Genomic DNA, 18,630 nt, shown 5'->3' with positions numbered 1-18,630 from the left:
ACTCAGTTTAAATGAGTTATTTCTTGCATGAGAGAGTTTAGGTGAGATTTACAGATGATGGAGGTGGGATGAAAAAACTCACAAAGGAATTTTAAAAAATGATTTCACCTGAGAGAAACTCAAGAATGAAAAACATGAATAAAGAGGAGCAGGAAGAAGACAAAAACACGGTGAATTTACATTGAATCGGTTCTGTCATGGTGATTTACTGGGATACGGCTAAGCTATGATGGCAGATTTAAATAATCAAGAAATATGGAGGAAATGCAAACATCTTAAACATTTAACATGCAGGCTTTGAAATTGAACGAGGGTTAAATACCACAAAAACTGTGGGTAAGACATTATTATACAGATCAAGTAAAATTTTGATGAAGCAGACAAATTACACAAATGTCAATATAACTTTCCATTATATGCATTTAATTCCTGTTTTATGTAAAGATGGTGAATATCCTCCATGTTTTCCCTCACTGATGTCCGTTTCTGCTACTTTTTCCAACATTCTCAGTTCCTCCGAGTGTCGTTCGCTGAAATGTTTCTGTGTCTGTGGATCTTTCTCCTACTGTTGAGCAACTATGTCAGAACTTTTTACCGTCTCGGTTCATCGGTCGCCCTGTTTTGTTTGTGCGATGGTGCCTGTATGTTGTACTCAGTCGGCTGTGTGTCTCTCTCCCAGGTGCTCCTCAGATCAATGGCTCAGCAGGTCCCAGCAGTGTCAATGGCATTCACACCTGTAAAGGTGAGCTCTCCCTCCAGCTCTGTCCTTTCTTTTTCTGTCCTTCTTCTCTGATCCCTCTTTATCAACCCTGTGGGGTCTATTCACTCACCATTTGTTATAAAGTGTGACATTACTGCAGCATTCACACTGAAAAAAACCCAAATATTAATTACAGCACTGAATTTTTACCCATTTTTAAAAGATTCAAGACTCTACGCAGTTAAATGGGTGTCTGTGATTAACTTCCACCACCTGCATCAGTGTGTCTTTAAGAGATTACAGCAATGTTCTCTGATTTACCACTTTCTGTACCGTCATGTCCCTGTCAGCTTTCTGTCCATGCAAAACATCTGTCAGATTGGCACGTTTGTTAGTCTGGAAAAATACGGTTACTCTCTTTATCTATGTTGCTTTAATTTACCCCAGTCAGAACTGATGTTTTCTGTACAGTGAAAGTGTTTATTGGCTTGCTGTCCTCGTTGGTCCGAGCTCTACTGTTTCTGCTTTGCAAAGTGCATTCAAAAAGTTCTGAGACTGCCTATATTACAGAAAAATCCATACCTGATTTAAATCTATAGACCTGTTAAAGTAAAGCGATGCAGCACTTCTGGGACACTCCTGAAGTCAAGCACCATCATTGATTCTCTTCACCTGTGTCAAAACAGTAACCCTCCAACTTAAATGTTGTTTTGGGTCACAGGGAGCCAAATGGAGAAAGACGATAGTGTTGCTGTTGCCAAAAAACAGTGTATAATCAGTTAAAGTCTTTCACGCTGAATATTCTCCCTCAGACACCTCAGGATGTTACTGTAGAACTCTGACAGTCCAAATCTAGAACATTAATTCCTGGTGTACAACTGCATGATTGTTAAAGAAACAACAAACATGCCGCTGGTGCTGCTGACCTGATGTATCTTGTCTGATTTTGGACTTTAGACTGCAGCTCGTCCACTGTAAAAACTGCTGTTTCTTCTATTGGTGGTAGCTGCAGACCCTTCTCTGGTCACCAGTGATGATTCTTCACATGAATGCTGGATCATGCAGCTACTGACTGACACAGAATGAGATGTTTGCTCTCTCCTCATGGTGAAGGTCTCTGAGGTCTAGAAACTGCCCATGTACAACCATCAGTGGTCACATAAACCCATGTAACACAGGTCCTGATGTTAGTGCAGTATCATACAACCTCCTGGCTCAAGAAGCTCATTTCTTGCACATGTTCCATGCTCATGGACATGATGTTGTTCAAGCACGGACACCACAAACACTCCCAGAACTTTTTGACCGCGCCTTGTACCAATATTGTTTGTCTTGCAGCCTAAGTTTGCTAACATGCTAAAAAATTCTGTGCCTTTTTCCCCCTCAGACCTGACAGAGCTCCAGGTCGCAGTATCTGATGTGAACGCTCGATACGACTCTCTGGGTGGGGAGTTAAAGGAGCGTCTCAATCGGCAGCAGGCCTCACTGGAGCTCCGGCAGAAGGCCAGGCAGGGCACTGAAGAGCTCAAGACCTGGTTGACCGACAGAGAACGAAGCTTGAAACAAGGACAGACCGCCTCCCCCTCCAAACCCGAGGCGGTGCGCGCTCAGGCCCAGGAGAACAAGGTAACGGACTCGGTCTATTGATCCTGTATGGTGCGTGACTGTTTTCTCAGCTGAATACACAGCAAAATCATCTGTTGTGTGTTATAGCTGCTCTTAGAACTGAAAAAATACATTTTTCTGAGGTCATGTTATGGAATAGCTGCAGTATTTTGAAGTTGCTGCTTTTCTAAGTATGTCACGTCATTCACTTCTTTCCTTTCATTTTCTTCAGGCCTTGCTGTCGGAGCTGGCTGAGCACTCCGGGAAGGTGGAGGAACTGAAGAGCTCACTGAGGAAACTGATTGCTGACAACCCTGATTCTCCAGAGGCAGACACCTGGAGACAACAGCTTCAAGAGATAGGTATGAGCTGCAGGAGACAAAGAGGGCATGACAGAAAAATGTTAAAGAAGACAGAGCCTTTTTCAGACCTGGAGATAACTGTCGATGAATGGCAGGATCACTACAGTATTTTCTAGTACTTACACGACTTACACGAAAGTATATTGTGTCAGAGCCTGAGGCAACAGTGGATGCATGTTAGTGATACAGACAAGGATCATTGCCTGAGGGAATCCATTTAGAGAAATGTGATTCCTGACAAGTGTTCTTATGTCTGTTTTGGTAAATTTGAGATACAAAGTGAACAACAGAAGAATAAAGGTGTGTAGTGCTACAGAGGGTAGACTCTGCTGGAAAACTTCAGGTGCAAAAATGGCTTAAAACTGGAGGATCTTTCGTCACTCTGCTGGAAACGGCTGAAAAGAAAGCAGCACGGAGCCTCAGTATTTGTACTAATTTCTCTGAGCGATGGCAGATCAATAGTATCCAGGGAGCGAGTGGGAAGTGTTCCTGTCAGAGCTATTTGTTCGCTCACTCGCTTGATATTTTTACCAGGGCCTCCTATGAGCTAACCGAGACAGAAATATTTAAGGTGAAATCCAAGAAGGGGGCCTTTATATTTCATATTTCATAATGTCTTTTCAAAGCCTTGTGTGACTGAGCGTGTACACACACACTAACGCACTCACGAACTGCTGGAAGCCAAGAATATGAAGAAGAGAGGAAAGAAACAGATGAACTAGGAGAAGTAGTGGAAGAAAAATAATTTGTTTTGTCAGTGTTCTTCAAGAAAATTAGTTTCATCTGTGCCACTGATACAATAGGAATTTAATGCTGTGAAATGTAATAAGAAAAATAATGTTCACTGAAAAGGAAACCAGATAAAAAGCCAGAACAAAAAACTGCTCAAAGTTTATCATTTCAGTATAAAATAACCAGCTTAGAATGATTAAATTTGCTGCAAATATGTAAATATGTTTTAAATGTATCATTTAAGCTGATAAGACTGCAGGTAGTATGCATGGAGGAAAATTGAGAGATATGCTGCAGCTTTTTACCCTCAATCTATTGCCGGCACGATTTCAGTTGACCAGGATTTTCTTCAGTTGACTGTAGCCTTAATATTCTGAAAAACAATCTGTTTAGTTTTGTCAGTTTTTCACTCAGGACTATACATACACATTAATCAACATTTTGTCATTTTCTTCGTTCGGTTTTTCACTTTTGCCTCCATTATTTCCTCAGACTCTCGCTGGCAAACAGCCAATCAGACGGCGGCTCAGAGACAGACTGAGCTTGAGACGTGTGCTGATAGGTTGGGAAGCTTTGCCTCAGCAGCCAATCAGCTGGGCCCGTGGCTGAGGGAGAAGGAGCTGATGATGAGCGTGTTGGGACCTCTGAGCATCGACCCAAACATGCTCAACACACAGAAACAACAAGTACAGGTGTGTGGCACAGACTGTAGACAATCACAGAGATACTGACAATAATGTGAATGTATTTACATTTTCTTCAAACTCTTCTTTGTTTTAAACACGCACGTACAGAGATAGATTTTTTTTTTAGATTGATCGTTTCTCTGAATTAGCATTTACATCTCCTGACATCTTTCTTTTAGTTCATGCTGCGTGAGTTTGAAACCAGGCGTCCCCAGTTCGACCAGCTCACCCAGTCTGCTGAGGGCATCCTCTCCCAGACCGGTGACTCTGCTCAGGACCCCAAGGACCTGGAGGAGGTACGGACTGAACTGGGCTCCATCTCCCAGCAGTGGGAGGATCTGACCAAGAAACTGACTCAGAGGTCAAACCACATCGATCAGGCCCAAGGAACCAGCGAGCGCTACCAGGTAAGATAAGTTTAAATCGAAAAATATTTAATCTCTCTGCTGCTGTGACAGTAAAATGCTCTAATCTCCCTCCTGTTCTGCTCAGGCTTTGCTCAGAGAACTGTCCTCCAGTGTTTCTGCTCTGGGCGAGAGGTTAGATGCTCAGGCCTCGCTGAGCGCTCAGCCCGAGGCTCTGAAACGTCGCCTGCAGGAAACCGGAGAGATCCGCTCGGAGCTGGAGAGGAGGCGGACTGAGCTCGCCGAGGCCGAGAAGCTCTGCCAGGAGTTGAGCACCATCGTGGCCGAACCTTACCTGAAGGAAGAGCTGAGCAAACGGCTGGAGAGCGTCAGCGGGCCGCTCAGGAGTTTAGAGGACCGTGCAGGTTTGTGGAGTTTAAAATGTTAAAAAAATGACGTTTTTATCCAGTTTTTGCATGAAATTACTATTTCCCAGTAAATGGTTTGTTAGTATTTGTCACTGCTTTGTTTACTGATGGTATTTTGGTGTGTTTGTCGTCTACACTGAATATTTATGTTAATGCATTCATTAGTAAAGCTTTTGAAGTTGTTCAGCAATATCCCCTTTCAAACTTAATCCCTCCAAACCCGTTATGGGAAAACTGTTTTGACTACAAGAAAATGCTACTAACAAATCTACTGAAATAAATACAGCAAAACCTCCCCAAGCCCTCTTTGTCCTTTTTGTTTGAAATAGTTTTTCAGTGTTTATGTTCATAATCCCCTCTGCTCTGCTTTTCTCTGCTCTAGCTGACGGCTTGTCTCAGCTGCAGGCCGCCCTGTCGTCCACCCAGCAGTTCCAGCAGATGTTTGAGGAGTTGCGTTCTTGGCTCGACAGGCAGGCGGATTCCAGAGAATCGTCCAGCGTCTCCCTGCCCTGTCGGCCGGAGGCGATCCGCTCGCTGCTGGCACAGACAGATGAGCTCCAGCGTGGGATCGCCAGCCAGCGAGGTTCCTACGAGTTGATCCAGGCGGAGGGAGCATCGCTGCTTGCAACTCTCCCAGCAGGCGGAGACGAGCGCTCGGCCCTTCAGTCCCGGCTAGTCTCCCTGAGGCAGGACTGGGAGGGACTGAACCACAGAATCTCAGACCGAGAGGCCCGGCTGAAGACCACACTGGGCAAAGCAGAAACTTACCAGCAGCACAAGGCCGAGCTGACGCCGTGGTTAGCAGAGTGTGAGGAGAAAGATGGAGAAATCCAGCCATCTCTGGACTCCTCTGCTCTGGATGAAGCCCTGCAGAAAGCCAGAAGTTTGTCTCTGGACCTGGAAAGACGACAGCCGCTAGTTGAGGTTTTTAACTCTGCAGCAGATCAGCTGCTGGAGCAGTGCTGCATCGGGGAGGAGGAGGTGAGATGGAGACACATTCATCTGCTTAACTGTGTTGATGCATCAGTGTTAGATTATTGTACTTAGAGGATTTAGGCCTTTTTTATCACGAGTTTGTTTGACTATGTCAACAACATCTCATAATAGACGTGATTTATTTATATTACAATTACATCTTTGGTCTATTGTTATTTGAAAGTCAAACACTGAGTTACAAATTAGGTGACTAAAGAAAACTAACTGATGCAACACATTTTTTTTGTAGGTTCGAGATGAGAAAGCCCAGCTGAACCGCAGAGTGGACGGACTCGGTGAGAGGCTCCATAACCGAACCTCTCAGCTGGAGGAGCTGGCCGGCCGCCTGAAGGAGTTTGAAGAAGGCCGACAGGCTGTGGAGAGGAGGCTGGAGGCTGCCAAGCACCAGATTGAAGTTCAGGAGGCTCTAGGGCCTCAGGTACTGACATATATAGGTCACAAACTTCCTGCCATTTTTATTTAATTGTTGAACAAAGGGCAAACCCCAGCTGTGACAGCGTGGAAAATTCACAAGGATTCATTCACACTTCTCTCCCATTCAGGCGTGCAGTGCTAAAAGCCTGGAGAGGCTGAGGAGCCAGCAGGAGAGTCTGAGATCTCTGCAGCCTCAGGTGGTTTACCTCCGAGATCTGGCCCAGGGGCTGGTGCAGGACGCACCCCAGACACCAAGCGGCAGCACTGAAGGGGCACAGAGACTCCAGGACCAGGCCAAAAACACAGAGAAAGGATATGACGACGTTACTGACAAGGTGAGGAGTGAGAGCATGGTCAAGAAAAGTGATTGGAAAATAATTTTTTGTTATTGGTGTAACTGCATTTAGAACTTTGTGCTGTTTGTGAGTGTAGCGCCACAGGTTTGCAAATCATCACATCAAACATGCCTCAAGTAAATGCATCTGCAATGAGAACTAAAATATTGTAAGACTTCCTCTCTAGATAGAAATCCTTCTATTAGTGGATGTATAGTGGGGCTGTGCAATATTGGAAAAAAATGACATTGCTATGTTGTGATTTTCTGCAATGTGAAAAACAGCTCACTAAATACAGCATAGGTACAACTCTTAAACTGTAGGTTACAGTCTGTGGCCAAAGCACTGCAGTCTGGTCCACTTATTCAGAACATCAGCACATCGTCTGTTGTTACAGACTAGACGTCTCTCAACGAGGTCTGTCTAGGCAAGGTTCCAAACAGAAACTTTACACTTGTTAGTCCTCATTACCAAAGTGGACGGTCAGACTTATTAATGTTGCCTGTCTTCTACGACTGAACCACAAGTCCATTTTAGCTGCATAACACCTCCACTAGTGACAGTTCTGCTTTAACTTGCATTTTTCATAAAGTTCTGGGATGTCAGCTTGAGAAAAAAATAGGCATTTGATGCTGTTTTACACCATATATCATGTTTTTAAACCCTCTTTGGTAACTTTGTTGATTATTGTGTCTTTAAAGAGGTGAAAAGTTCTCTTGTCAGTGATTCTGTACAGTTTGAAACCTTTCTTGTATGCTGCAGTGTGACTCACATGATGTAGGATGCAGGTATAGACCTAAAATTGAGTGTTTTCAAGATGTTCTGTTAGACTTCTCCTGTGGATTACTCATGGGAAATAAGAAGGGTGCAAGTTTTCTTTTTGTATTAAGCATCAGAAAAAGGTTGTATGATGTGTTTGAGTTAATGAGCCTTACTTTACTTTGCAGTGTCAGTGCTGAAGTGATACACAGAGTCAGCCAAAGTAATGTTTACACACATCAGGAAAAGAAAAACTGGCATAAATATTTCAATACCAAATGTATTCAGACATCACAAGATTAATACAAGTTACCTTTGGCCTCTACAATTACAAGAGGTGCTCAAAGTGGTGGCCACTGGCTTCCAGACATTTCTGTTGTGTTGTAGACGTCACTTGTTGATGCTTCATTCATGAGGGTAGCGCCATCTGTTGGGAAAACATCGAACAGCAGTGCACAGTGTTGTCGTAATTTGATCAAATTTCGAAAGAGGCATCTATATGTATAGAAGTACTTCTACAAATTAAATATTTATGCAAGTTTTTCTTTTCCTGATGTGTGTACATTATTTTGGCTGACTGTATATGTATAGTTTCATTTCTGACACTGAACAGTGTTGAGGTTCAGATGAGTAGAAGTGGTTTACTGGTATTTTTATTTAGTTTTTTGGTATTCTTTGTGTCAACCCTGAACAATGTACATTCTTTCATAGTTGATTTTCTTAGGGGCTTCCTCCCCCCAAACCTGACCAGGGATGGTCAATAAAAGTCAGGGAATATCCAAAATACACTTGACCCACATATTAAATCAGTGTAGAATCTGCCACCTGGAAACTGCGTTGGAAAAAGAGCGGAACAAGAGGAGAGGAGGGTGATGAAAGGAGCCATCGTGGTTTTAAATTAATGTAGCCTCGGCGATTTATGCAGGCTGGAGTGGAGGGATGTTGTACAACTGGAGGAACTATATATATACACAGCGGGTCATTGTGTGGAGGGTGTCAGATGTGGTGAATGTGTGTGTAGGTGCTGAGCAGACGAATGTCAGCAAGCTGAGAGAGAACAGAGCAACGATAGCTGTCAGAGCAGTTTGGCTATTACAGTTACAGTAGTCATATATGGTCAGCGTGGACATTCAGCACTTTATCAAAGTGTGAAATGTAAACCGGAGCATCAAGAATTCAGCAGCCACACTGTTGCATCTATTTTCTGCAATCCAGCCTCCAAATATTCCATTTATGGTTGCAGCTATCTCCCTGTGTGTAGCATCGAGGCATCAGGCTGAGATATTAGTCACAGAGATGTTTTATTTATCTTTTTTGAAAATATCGATCCAATGTCATTGAAAAGTGCTGTAGGAGATGATGCAGATCAGGTTAGATAATGCTACTGTCTCCTGTTTGCACCTACATAGAATAAAAAAAATCTATTTTTACTTGCTGCTGTGTTGCATCATCTTCCAGTCTGGTTACACATCGTTCTGTTACAGAGAGTATTAGCACACAGGCTGCTCTTCATCTGATTAATGTGTAGTTTGAAGAGGCAGTCGGATATCATCGCTGTGGCGCTATTCATCGTCATTTTCTGGTTTTGTTGATCTTTGGCACAGATTTCTAACTCCAAAAATATTTCCAAAGAAGCAGCCAGTGTTGTGAAAAACATTTCAACTTTCTAACTTTTCATTTTTGTGGATTTCTTATTGTTTCTCACTGAGTCCGACACTCCATGTCAGGAACACAACAAATAGGAAAACTATGGCCATGTTTCTATGACGTATCTAAATCAAATATTGAAAAATCGCATTAGAAAAGAATGTAGATAATAGATAGATTAAAAAAATATACACATTTACTTTAGATGTTTTTTGAAAAGCATACAATAGGAGATAAAAACACTTTTTTCGTATAAGGCCTGAGTAAGCCAACATTTAACTGACATGACTGATCAGCTGTTTCTTTCATATTCTTCGTCTCCAAACATCACAAAACATGGCTGATACTAGCAACGTAAAAGAATAAATAAAGCGTATCTGATATCTGAAACCATTCCTGAAGGTTTCTCTCCATTTTTCTTTCCTCGATGCCAAAGTTGTCTAGTTTGTCTTCGTCTTTTTTTTAGCAGTTGACAAGCAACCGGCCAAATTCTTTTCCAATTTCCTGCTTACTGCAGCTTTAAAAGTCCCGTATTGTGCCCCATTTTAGTAAATTAATCACAGTCTCACATCTCCACAGTGTGTCTTTCAGTTTTTTAGCTCAAAATACTGCAGAGATGGTTCATTTCACCATAACTGTCCAGCTCTTGGTTTTAGTGCTGCTCTAAACAGACAGTTTTGCTCTGAAAAACAATGAGCTGCTGCTGTCCTGCCTCCTTCAGGAAGAAAAGTCCAGTTGTGGGGAGGTTTGAGGAATGGCAGAAGTAAACATCTGAACGTGAACAGCTTTTATTTTACATCTACAGCTTAGAACAACCACAAAACACACAAAAAAATAGATTTTCACCATATATGACCTCAATAGAAAGAAGCCTAATTCACATTTCCATTTTTGTTTCAAAAATTTGCCTTGAATTTGCTTGGCAATTATAAGGAAACACAGCTAATCTTTGAATTTGTAAGCTTTTGATTTAGTGTTTTTTAAATTGTTCTTCACTTTGTTTTAAAATTCAAGTTCATTCATGATGAATCTTCCTCCTCCATAAGATTGAACAGTGCTGCTCCTCCCTGGAGTCTCGGCTACAGGGCGTCGGTGAGGTCCAGGCTCACGTTCGGGACGTCTTCTCTCGCCTCGCGGACCTCGACGATGAGCTGGACTCCCTGAGTCCTGTTGGACGTGATGCCGACTCTCTGGCCTCTCAGGCCGACGCTCTCAAGGGCTTCCTGTCCCGCCTGGCCAACCTCAGGACGGAACTGGAGGCACATGCCACAGAGTGCACCACCATGCTGCGACGCGAAGGCTCCTCTCCCGACCTCCTGGCTCTCAGGAGGGAGACGGAGGCTCTGAGCCGCCAGGCCGGCAAGGTGGGTGAAAAACTCTGAGCTGACGGTGACGTTGTTCAACACAGTTATTGACTGAATGTATTTATGTGAAGCAAATCCTTCATTTTTGTCTCCAGCTGAGCGAGCGCGGTCAGGCCAGGTTGGACCAGATCGAGGATGCTGCAGACAGGGTTCGGGATTTCTACAGGCTGGTGGCTGAGCTGCAAGGCCTGCTGGGAAGAGCAGAAGAAGGGCTGAACGCTCAGGGCCTGGTGGGAACGGAGGTGGAGATGATCAAACAGCAGCTGCAGGAGTTCAAGGTAGGACTGACTGTTTTTTTACATGGACGTGTGAAGAAGTGTGTGTTTGTGTGAAAGCAGCCGTTCTGTCGTCACCGGAGCGTCACAGATGATTCATGTCAGTGCTTTTGTTGAGGATTTGCAGTGTTTTGTTGTGTTTGGTTATTAGAACTTCAGTGCATGTGTGGATGAGTGCACATTTATTTATCATTGGCTTAGAGAGTTGTATTATAATATCCGCTAGATTGGGAGAGCGAGACATGAAAGAATCTGAAATATCTCGGGGGTAAAGAGGTTACATGCGTTTCTGGTCACTGTCTCCGTTTCCCATCATGCCATAGAAATTAATTTGCACAGATAAACAGAAAATCTTTGGTGTAACATGAGCTTTGGGGTAGAGCTCTTTGTGTCATGAATAGAGACATTCAATACATGTGGAGCCTCTGAGGAGGTCTGTATCTGAGCTTTTCCTCTCACTCATACCTCCAGAGACTATGAGGTAAGAGTGTGTGTATGTGTGTGTCGTGTTGTGTGTGAGGACTCGGAGACTGTGATTAGTTGAGTCACACGTCTCGTTGAACTTCCTGACACGCTGCTGAATCAAGCAGCTTTTTTGCTTTAAAGGAGTAGTTGTGATGCTCTCGGTGTTTCTCTAAACATTTCCAACAAACACATGAACACACTCTGCTCTAATAGCCACATTTCATGCCCCTCCCTCTTTATGATTTTCAGGTGCCACCCTCCTAGCCCTCTGACCTTGTTAGCCTTGTCGCTGTGTTGATGGACAAGAGTCTAAATCTGATACCAGAACAAATCCACGTCTCTTTCTTTCCCATCGCCTCCTTTTCTTGTGGCCAACACAAGCTTGGCACTGTTAAAGCACCAGGAATGACTGTGCTGCTTCTGTTTTTGTTGTTGTTGCCGCTTTTACCTCAAGCATTCGACGGTTATTGCAAAGTACAAGATGCCGTCTGAGGACACAGCTCCCAGAAAGAAGTAGTGCATATAAACTTACTAACTAGTTTTTTCCTGGCTCAGAATGGCACTTTAAGAGGGGGACTGTTTATGACAGTAAGCATGATCGCTCTATGTAAAGTAATAAGACTGAATGATGTGCAAAAAACATCAGTGTAATTATTTTGTCAGATATTACAGTGTGAGTCATGATTTTAGTGGTAATTTTTGTTTTTCTTTTCCACTGAAACAAATCTAAAAATGATGATGGGATTTTTGCCACTTGTTCCCTTCGGTCTGGAGAATGTGATTTGTAGTCCTGGGCATCTCTGTCGCACCGCAATCCGTCATTTATAATTGTACGTTGTGGCACTTTGCAGCTCCTGTGATTTGGATATTGCACTTGGCCATGTAGGGATTTCTATACTATTTCCAAAAATTGTTCAGCGTTAGCATACAGTAAAGGCAATCTGACAGAAATCTATGCGTTTTACAATGAACAAAAATGTCTATTGTCCTTGAATAAATGAAACCCCAATTAACAGGACTCTAAACTATATAAATATAACTTGCACTGTGTAGAAAGTGTAGTTTAAAGTTTTAAATATCCAGCATTAAAGATTGAAAATCTGTCAATCATCACAAAACCACACAGCTTGACATGAAATATGAAAAATTAAAAACAAGATTAAAACAATGTTGAGTGGAAATGCATCATATAAACAGCTAAGCCAATCAAAATCTTTCCATAATGCTCAAAACGTGATTGGATAAAGTCAACGAAGTGACCGATGATTTCACCTAACTGGAAGAAAATGTCAGTGAAAGGGAAAAATGTCAACAGATAGGATGTGAAAAGTGCGCTTTTAAATTATGAGGCCATAAATGTGAAGCTTGTCTACTATTTTTTGTAAAGGTTAAAGATAGAATTGGGAGTAATAGACATCCTATTCGTGGACAGAATGATATTAAAGAACCCATATTCTGCTTTTTGTTTTGTTTTTCCCTTTTTTAGTGTGTTACATAGCTGCTTTCAAAGCCTAAATACCACACCAAAAGGAGTTATTATAGAAAACTCTGCTTCTTACTTCCTGAAACACCTCGTTTACATCCAGGCTTCTCCTCTGTTACTTGTCTACTTCATCATGTAACATGTTTGCATAACACTTGAGTGGCAGCTAGTTTAGCCACAAACAAAGAATGAGTTGCTTATTTGCAGTCCTAAATGATTTAAAGCTGCTTCTGCTAGAACTACATCCCAATAAGGAGTTATAGTACGTTACCAGTGTGGCCTCGCTTTTGGCAAACTAGCCGACCAATCAGAGCTGACTGGACTATTCAGGAGGATGATCTTACAGAGGAAAGAGTTGAAATGAAGATGCTGCAGGGAATGTACAGTATCAGAAAAATAATTTTAAAACATTCAAGCCCAAAATATGATTATAAACTTATAAATATGCATAATATGGACTCTTTAAAATTAAAACCTGTCATTTAAGGCCACATATAATGACTATTTCCCTTAGGGATTAGTCAGATTGTTCTTGTTTATCCTTAAAATGACTAGAATTAGTGAAAATTTTCCATCAGAATTCCCCAAAGAAAGAAGTAAAAAGCTTGTTCTATTTTGCCAAAAGTCACCATCCACAGTTTTCAGTGTGCCTGAACACCAAACGGAGAGAAATCGTAAACTCAAATCAATAACCAACTAATTGTTGACGACAAATTTAAACTAACAAGCAAATGCTGGAGAGACTAATGTTTTCTGAATGGATAAAATTGCACAAGTTTATCCAGCTGTAGGAGTCACTGTTTACAGAGTCCGTTTCATTTGTTGATGCATTCTTTATTCTGAGCCATCAGCATAAATAAATAAAATCTGCACAGTCATATTGTGTAACTGTTGCTGCATATTTCTTTCCTTGTTGTTGTGATTCGGCGCTGAGACCTAAACGACTCTGAGCAGACATTCCTCTCTCTGGCCCCAGGAAAGTGCTTTCCTGGCACCTCCATTGTATTTTACTACGTTAGTCTCTTTTCACGGACACAGACGACTCTTTCATTCCGACTACTATCATTAAAGAGCACATTTTCTCACCATGATGTAATATCCTTCTACTTCAGACAGTGATGCGAGTATGTGAGAGCTCAGGAGAAGCACGCACGAATCCCACGCACTGCCTCAACACCGTTTTCCTCCATCTGCAGCCGAGAAGGTCGCGCTTCCTCGAAAATGATTGATGACTCGTGATATGTGCGCTAATCATTTTCATGCATTTGAAAAATTTAGCAGGAGTCCTCATCGTCCCCTGGAGAACGATCGGCTCCACTGTTGTTAAGATGTGTGGGCGGATCAAAGAACATTTTTTTATCTTTTTCGTGAGACATTTTTGCTTCTGTTTCTCTTCATCCTCATCCTCCTGCTCTTTCTTTTTTCTTCTCAGCCTTTTTGGATATATTGAAGCATCTCTCTTGCCCTACTAACCTCTCCGCTTGCATATTTCTTCAATCCCTCTGCATGTTTCTGGGGTTTTTTCTCTTCTTCTGGCCCCTCGCTGGGCTCTTAATGAGAGCAATCGGGGGAATGTGTGGCGGAGAACAAACAGATAGAAGAGATAAAGAGCTGCTGAAAGCAAGAAGAGACGGATGAGAGGAGAGATTCAGAGAGAACTGGGGGAAGATAAATAGACTCTACTTGAAAATGGAGCCAGATCAGACAAAGAGTGTGAAGCCGGTGCATATTTTGGAGTTAAATTAATCATGGCAGTGAGCAGATTTACAGGTGTATCAGTGCACCAAATAACTGGGAGTAAAGGAGGCAGAGAAATATTTTGTATTTTTTCCAATATAACCTACTTCATGTGAAGGAATTTTACAATAAACTAAAAAATCTACGGTACATTGTCTGTCTTTGAGCAATGTTTTTAGTTTTAAATTAATGAAAAATTATAAATATTTACTGGAATTATTGTTGGCAGCTTGCAAAAAATATTTAACAAGAAATACACGAATACAGAATAATGTAATGTAAATATTATGATCGGACGGTACAATGTTTATGTCGAGAAGAGAACTCAAAATGTTTGTTAATGTACCTTTACGTATATTTTTTAGTAACACTAGCAGCTGTTTCACCATTTCTATCCAAACCAAAAATATCTCAACAAATTTTAAATGGATTTTCATTAAACTCTGTGCAGACTTTCACAAACTTTGGAGATCTGCTGAGTTTTCCTTTTGCACTGATATGACATTGACATTTGTGATTTTAGTGACGCATCTTGACAGCTTTTTGATGAATAGTCACACATTTTGGGACAAAAACATTCAAGTCCTGTTCGAGGTTAATTGTAAAAGCTTTGGTGATTCTGATCTACCCCTGTAGCTCCCAATAATGTAATAATTTACCCAAAATGCCATAAAACCCAATCGAAAATGCAATAAAAACTCAATAATGTAATAATGTGGGCCATAAAATCTAGAAAACGATGTCAGTTTGACATTAAGAGTGACGTAATAGTCTTTTATCCCTAATGGTTGTGTAAGTTTATGTCAGGTGTCATGTAGCGTATGGAGGTGTTATGAAAGCTTATGGAAGCCTCCTTCAGATGAAGTGTTTGTGAGAGTTGTTTTGTCGAATTGTGGTTGTTTTCGTGAGGCGGCGTTTTGTTGTAAATTCATGGTAGAGGCGCTTCAGAGGACGGTTTAAGGAAAAGTTACCTGTCAACTCCAGTGTGGCTCAGAAGCTTATCTGAGCGGGAATTCTGGTTCCTTACATACTGGTCTTAAAACACAAAAATTATTTAAGTTATTACAATATCCACTAAAAAAACAATGCCTTAAACCCGCATTCCTCAGGTTCCAAAAAGAAACCAGATTGTATAGAAGTCTATGAGAAAATGATCCAACTTCTCATTTGATCTGTTACCTTAGCAAACATTTTCCTAATGATTTTGCAGTCTTAACTGGTAATTTTAAGACTTTTTGACAACAACAGGATGTTTATTTTTAAAATTATGGACTCATTTGGAATAAAATAGATGATACAGCAAGGTATATTTTGGGTAAGTGCAAAATTTATTATATTTTCAGTAAATCCTTACATTGTTGGGGGCTGCAAGCCATATGACCAACTTTGTAAAGCAAATTTTCACTATATATTTTTTTAAATTTTATTATTATTATTATTATTATTATTATTATTATTATTATTATTTATTTATTAGATTATTTTTCCAATTTTCCCTGTTTTGTTTAATTATTTATATTTAGAATAACACTGTTTTACTGTATTTAGGTTAGCTAAAAATATCATCATTTTATAGATATTTGCCGTTATTTACACCATATATCCAGTCTTTTAACGCTACAGTATCCCACCGTTGTTAACATGTTTTTCTGGCACCCTTCCTGCCAGATTTCGACAGTATTTTTTCCTCTTTCTTTTTTTTTTTTACAGTGTAGATAGATACTCTTTTAATCCCAGTGTGAAACTGCAGCATCACAGCTGCCAAGTGTCTCGTGAATCATTAAACGAAAACAAACAGCATAAGGACACACAAAGAGGAATCCTCCCATTGTGTGCATGTGGTATTTCATCACATTCATCCCTTATATGTTGGACTGTGTTGTGTTATTTTACAGTTTTGTTTCAAGTCTTTGCTCTATTTATACATCGATAGATAGTTTTGTAAAATGAAACGTCGCTAATCCCTGATAAAATAAACCAATTAATATTTCCCTCCACTAAAGCTGTGAACTGTGAGCTGAGCTGCAGACTGTCTGGGTGCAAAATATCAGAGGCAGAATGTATAATAGCTACTGTCTGCAGGGTATGTAGAGCATGGAGAAATGGTCTGTCACTCTATCTGGGGGCAGCGGGGTATTTATAGGAGGGCAACGAAGAGAGAGGGCAGCACAACAGAGGCAAAGACAGAAAATAAGAGTGGAACAGAGCTGGATCATGAGACAGGATTAAAGATGCAGAGGGAGATAAGGCAATAATGGGATAGAGGGGGTACACAGAGGGTTTCTACATAAGGCTTTTGTCCTCTCTGACCCTTTTCTCACTGTTTCATTTTTATCTTTCCTCTGTGTTGTAGCTGCAGTTCAAATCATCTCTATCCTCTTCTAAAAGAGGGATACAGAGAGAGAAAAGATACAGACGTCTATGGTCCACTGTTTGAAGCCTCTCCTGCTTTGTCTCCACCTCCTTCCACTTTCTCTGTCTCTGTAACCGATCCAGCTCGGCTCATTTCAAACCTAAACATGTCCGTCTGGCTCCAAAACAGACCCGGCACCCCGTCCCCTCCCCCAGCAGACCCCATTTCCAATCCAGAGGGATGATGTCATGCCGATGCCTAAAAAGCCGAGGGGGCTCAGGGTGAGGAGAGCGTCTGGGTCTGGGTGGAGGCCGGCCAGGCGATGAGGGGTCATGGGAGTGGGTGGTGACGTTGTCACATTATTGTTTAAACTTCCCAACAGTGATCTCACAGACACTTAATGGGTCGATGAGGCAGAGAGAGAGCCGTCTAGTTCTGCTCTTTAGCTCTTTATTAGGATTCCTGTCATGCTGCAAAATATGTAAAACAGTTTGGGAATCTAAAACTTGAATTTGTTTGCTAAATAGCCAAAATGCACTGACTGAAAAAAAAGCATGAAATGTCAGATTTCTAATCTTGTTTATCTGTTCTTTTATGTAACATTTAAACCCAATTTTAGGCTGTTTATCTTGAGCAAAGTTCTTGAAAAGATTAAACATCTGAAAAATGTGTCTCCGTTTGCTGAATGCGAACAGAAATATTGTAGAAAAACATGTTCACATCCCCCAAAGAAAGTTAAACTACAGACCAATAGCAGCTTTATGAGACTGTAGAGGCACAGTGATGCTAAAAGATAAAGTCAGCATGCCAGCATTTATAACCATTACCATTTAAATGTTGTAGCATGCTTACAAAGAATAGTTTTGTAGTTTTGTTGTCCATCCATTTATCCAAAAATCCACACTGTAAAGAGGCACAGTGATGTTAAAAGCTAAAATCAGCATGCTAACATTTAAGATTACAGTGCTTTTTGTTGCCTGTTAGCATGCTTATATTAGTGCTAAAGTGTAATTTGTTGTCCATCCATTTATCCATAGATCCATATACTTCAATGAGGTGCTCTAGCAATATTTTTGGTCTTGTAGTACAACTTGTCGTAGCTGCTCAGTTCAGACAAACTAAAATAACTATTTTAGTAATCACAGATTTCATAGTATTCTTGTATTTTATGTTTTGTTCAGTCTTCTTGTGAGTTTGCATTATTTTATTTTTTTTCTTGAAATGTGCTCAAAGATGCTGCTTTCATATTTCAACTCTCACTTATTTAGAGATTATTCGATCTACTTGTCCAGTATTACTGACTGTGAATCAATGACATGATGAGAAATAACAATGAAAATTTCAGGCTATAATCTTTAATAGCTTCTGAGATATTGTCATTCAACAGTCTGATAGTTTATTGTGTGAAAAAATTAAAACGTGCTGAAAATGGGTCAACCGGCAATAAAAAAATAAATTTATCTTTGAACGTACTTGATATATCAATCTAAAATTTCATAGATATTTTTATAAATATCCATGTTATATGCTATAAAAACTTGCTAAAAGTGGATTGTAAGGCTATTAATAGATATATATAAAGCTTTAATTTGTAGAGTTGTGCTATTTGTCCTGTACATGTTTATACTTGGCCCTCCTGTCTGCACATATGTGCTACTGTGGAATCTGTGTTTGTATTTAGGTTTGCTGTGTGGGCCGATGAGAGGTGTGTGCGTGGTCGCGCTCTGCATCAGAGGATGCTTCTAATTCCAGGCTTTTTCGGGTTGCGACCGGAATCTCAGCTGTCTCCTCACCCCACCCTCACCCACACACATGAGGGTGTGGCATCAACATCCCTCGACATGCCCCCGACTCCGTTGGACCCGGAGCAGCTGACATAGTCTCTGGGTGGGACTCGCTCACATGTCCACCGGGGCGTTACGAGGCTCTAAACCAGTCTCTGCAG

The 18,630-nt window shown here is 41.2% G+C and overlaps 1 protein-coding gene across 21 annotated transcripts in view; it reads left to right on the top strand.

Annotated features, from left to right (window-relative positions):
• Positions 1-18,630, top strand: part of macf1a (microtubule actin crosslinking factor 1a) — a 335,093-nt gene that overhangs the window by 243,851 nt on the left and 72,612 nt on the right. For all 21 annotated transcript variants that reach the window (XM_055017589.1, XM_035945394.2, XM_055017581.1 and 18 more), the window contains 11 exons: positions 680-742; positions 2,088-2,326; positions 2,538-2,667; positions 3,892-4,091; positions 4,265-4,492; positions 4,578-4,854; positions 5,240-5,838; positions 6,083-6,271; positions 6,396-6,602; positions 10,055-10,372; positions 10,468-10,650. In XM_055017589.1, the coding sequence (XP_054873564.1) occupies positions 680-742; positions 2,088-2,326; positions 2,538-2,667; positions 3,892-4,091; positions 4,265-4,492; positions 4,578-4,854; positions 5,240-5,838; positions 6,083-6,271; positions 6,396-6,602; positions 10,055-10,372; positions 10,468-10,650 (2,633 nt within the window). The remainder of the gene's footprint in view (positions 1-679; positions 743-2,087; positions 2,327-2,537; positions 2,668-3,891; positions 4,092-4,264; positions 4,493-4,577; positions 4,855-5,239; positions 5,839-6,082; positions 6,272-6,395; positions 6,603-10,054; positions 10,373-10,467; positions 10,651-18,630) is intronic.

Source organism: Amphiprion ocellaris, chromosome 15, assembly GCF_022539595.1.
Source record: "Amphiprion ocellaris isolate individual 3 ecotype Okinawa chromosome 15, ASM2253959v1, whole genome shotgun sequence".
In the NCBI taxonomy this organism is placed as follows: domain Eukaryota; kingdom Metazoa; phylum Chordata; class Actinopteri; family Pomacentridae; genus Amphiprion; species Amphiprion ocellaris.
Note: the sequence above shows the minus strand (reverse complement) of the source record. Positions and strands in the feature narration are given on the sequence as shown.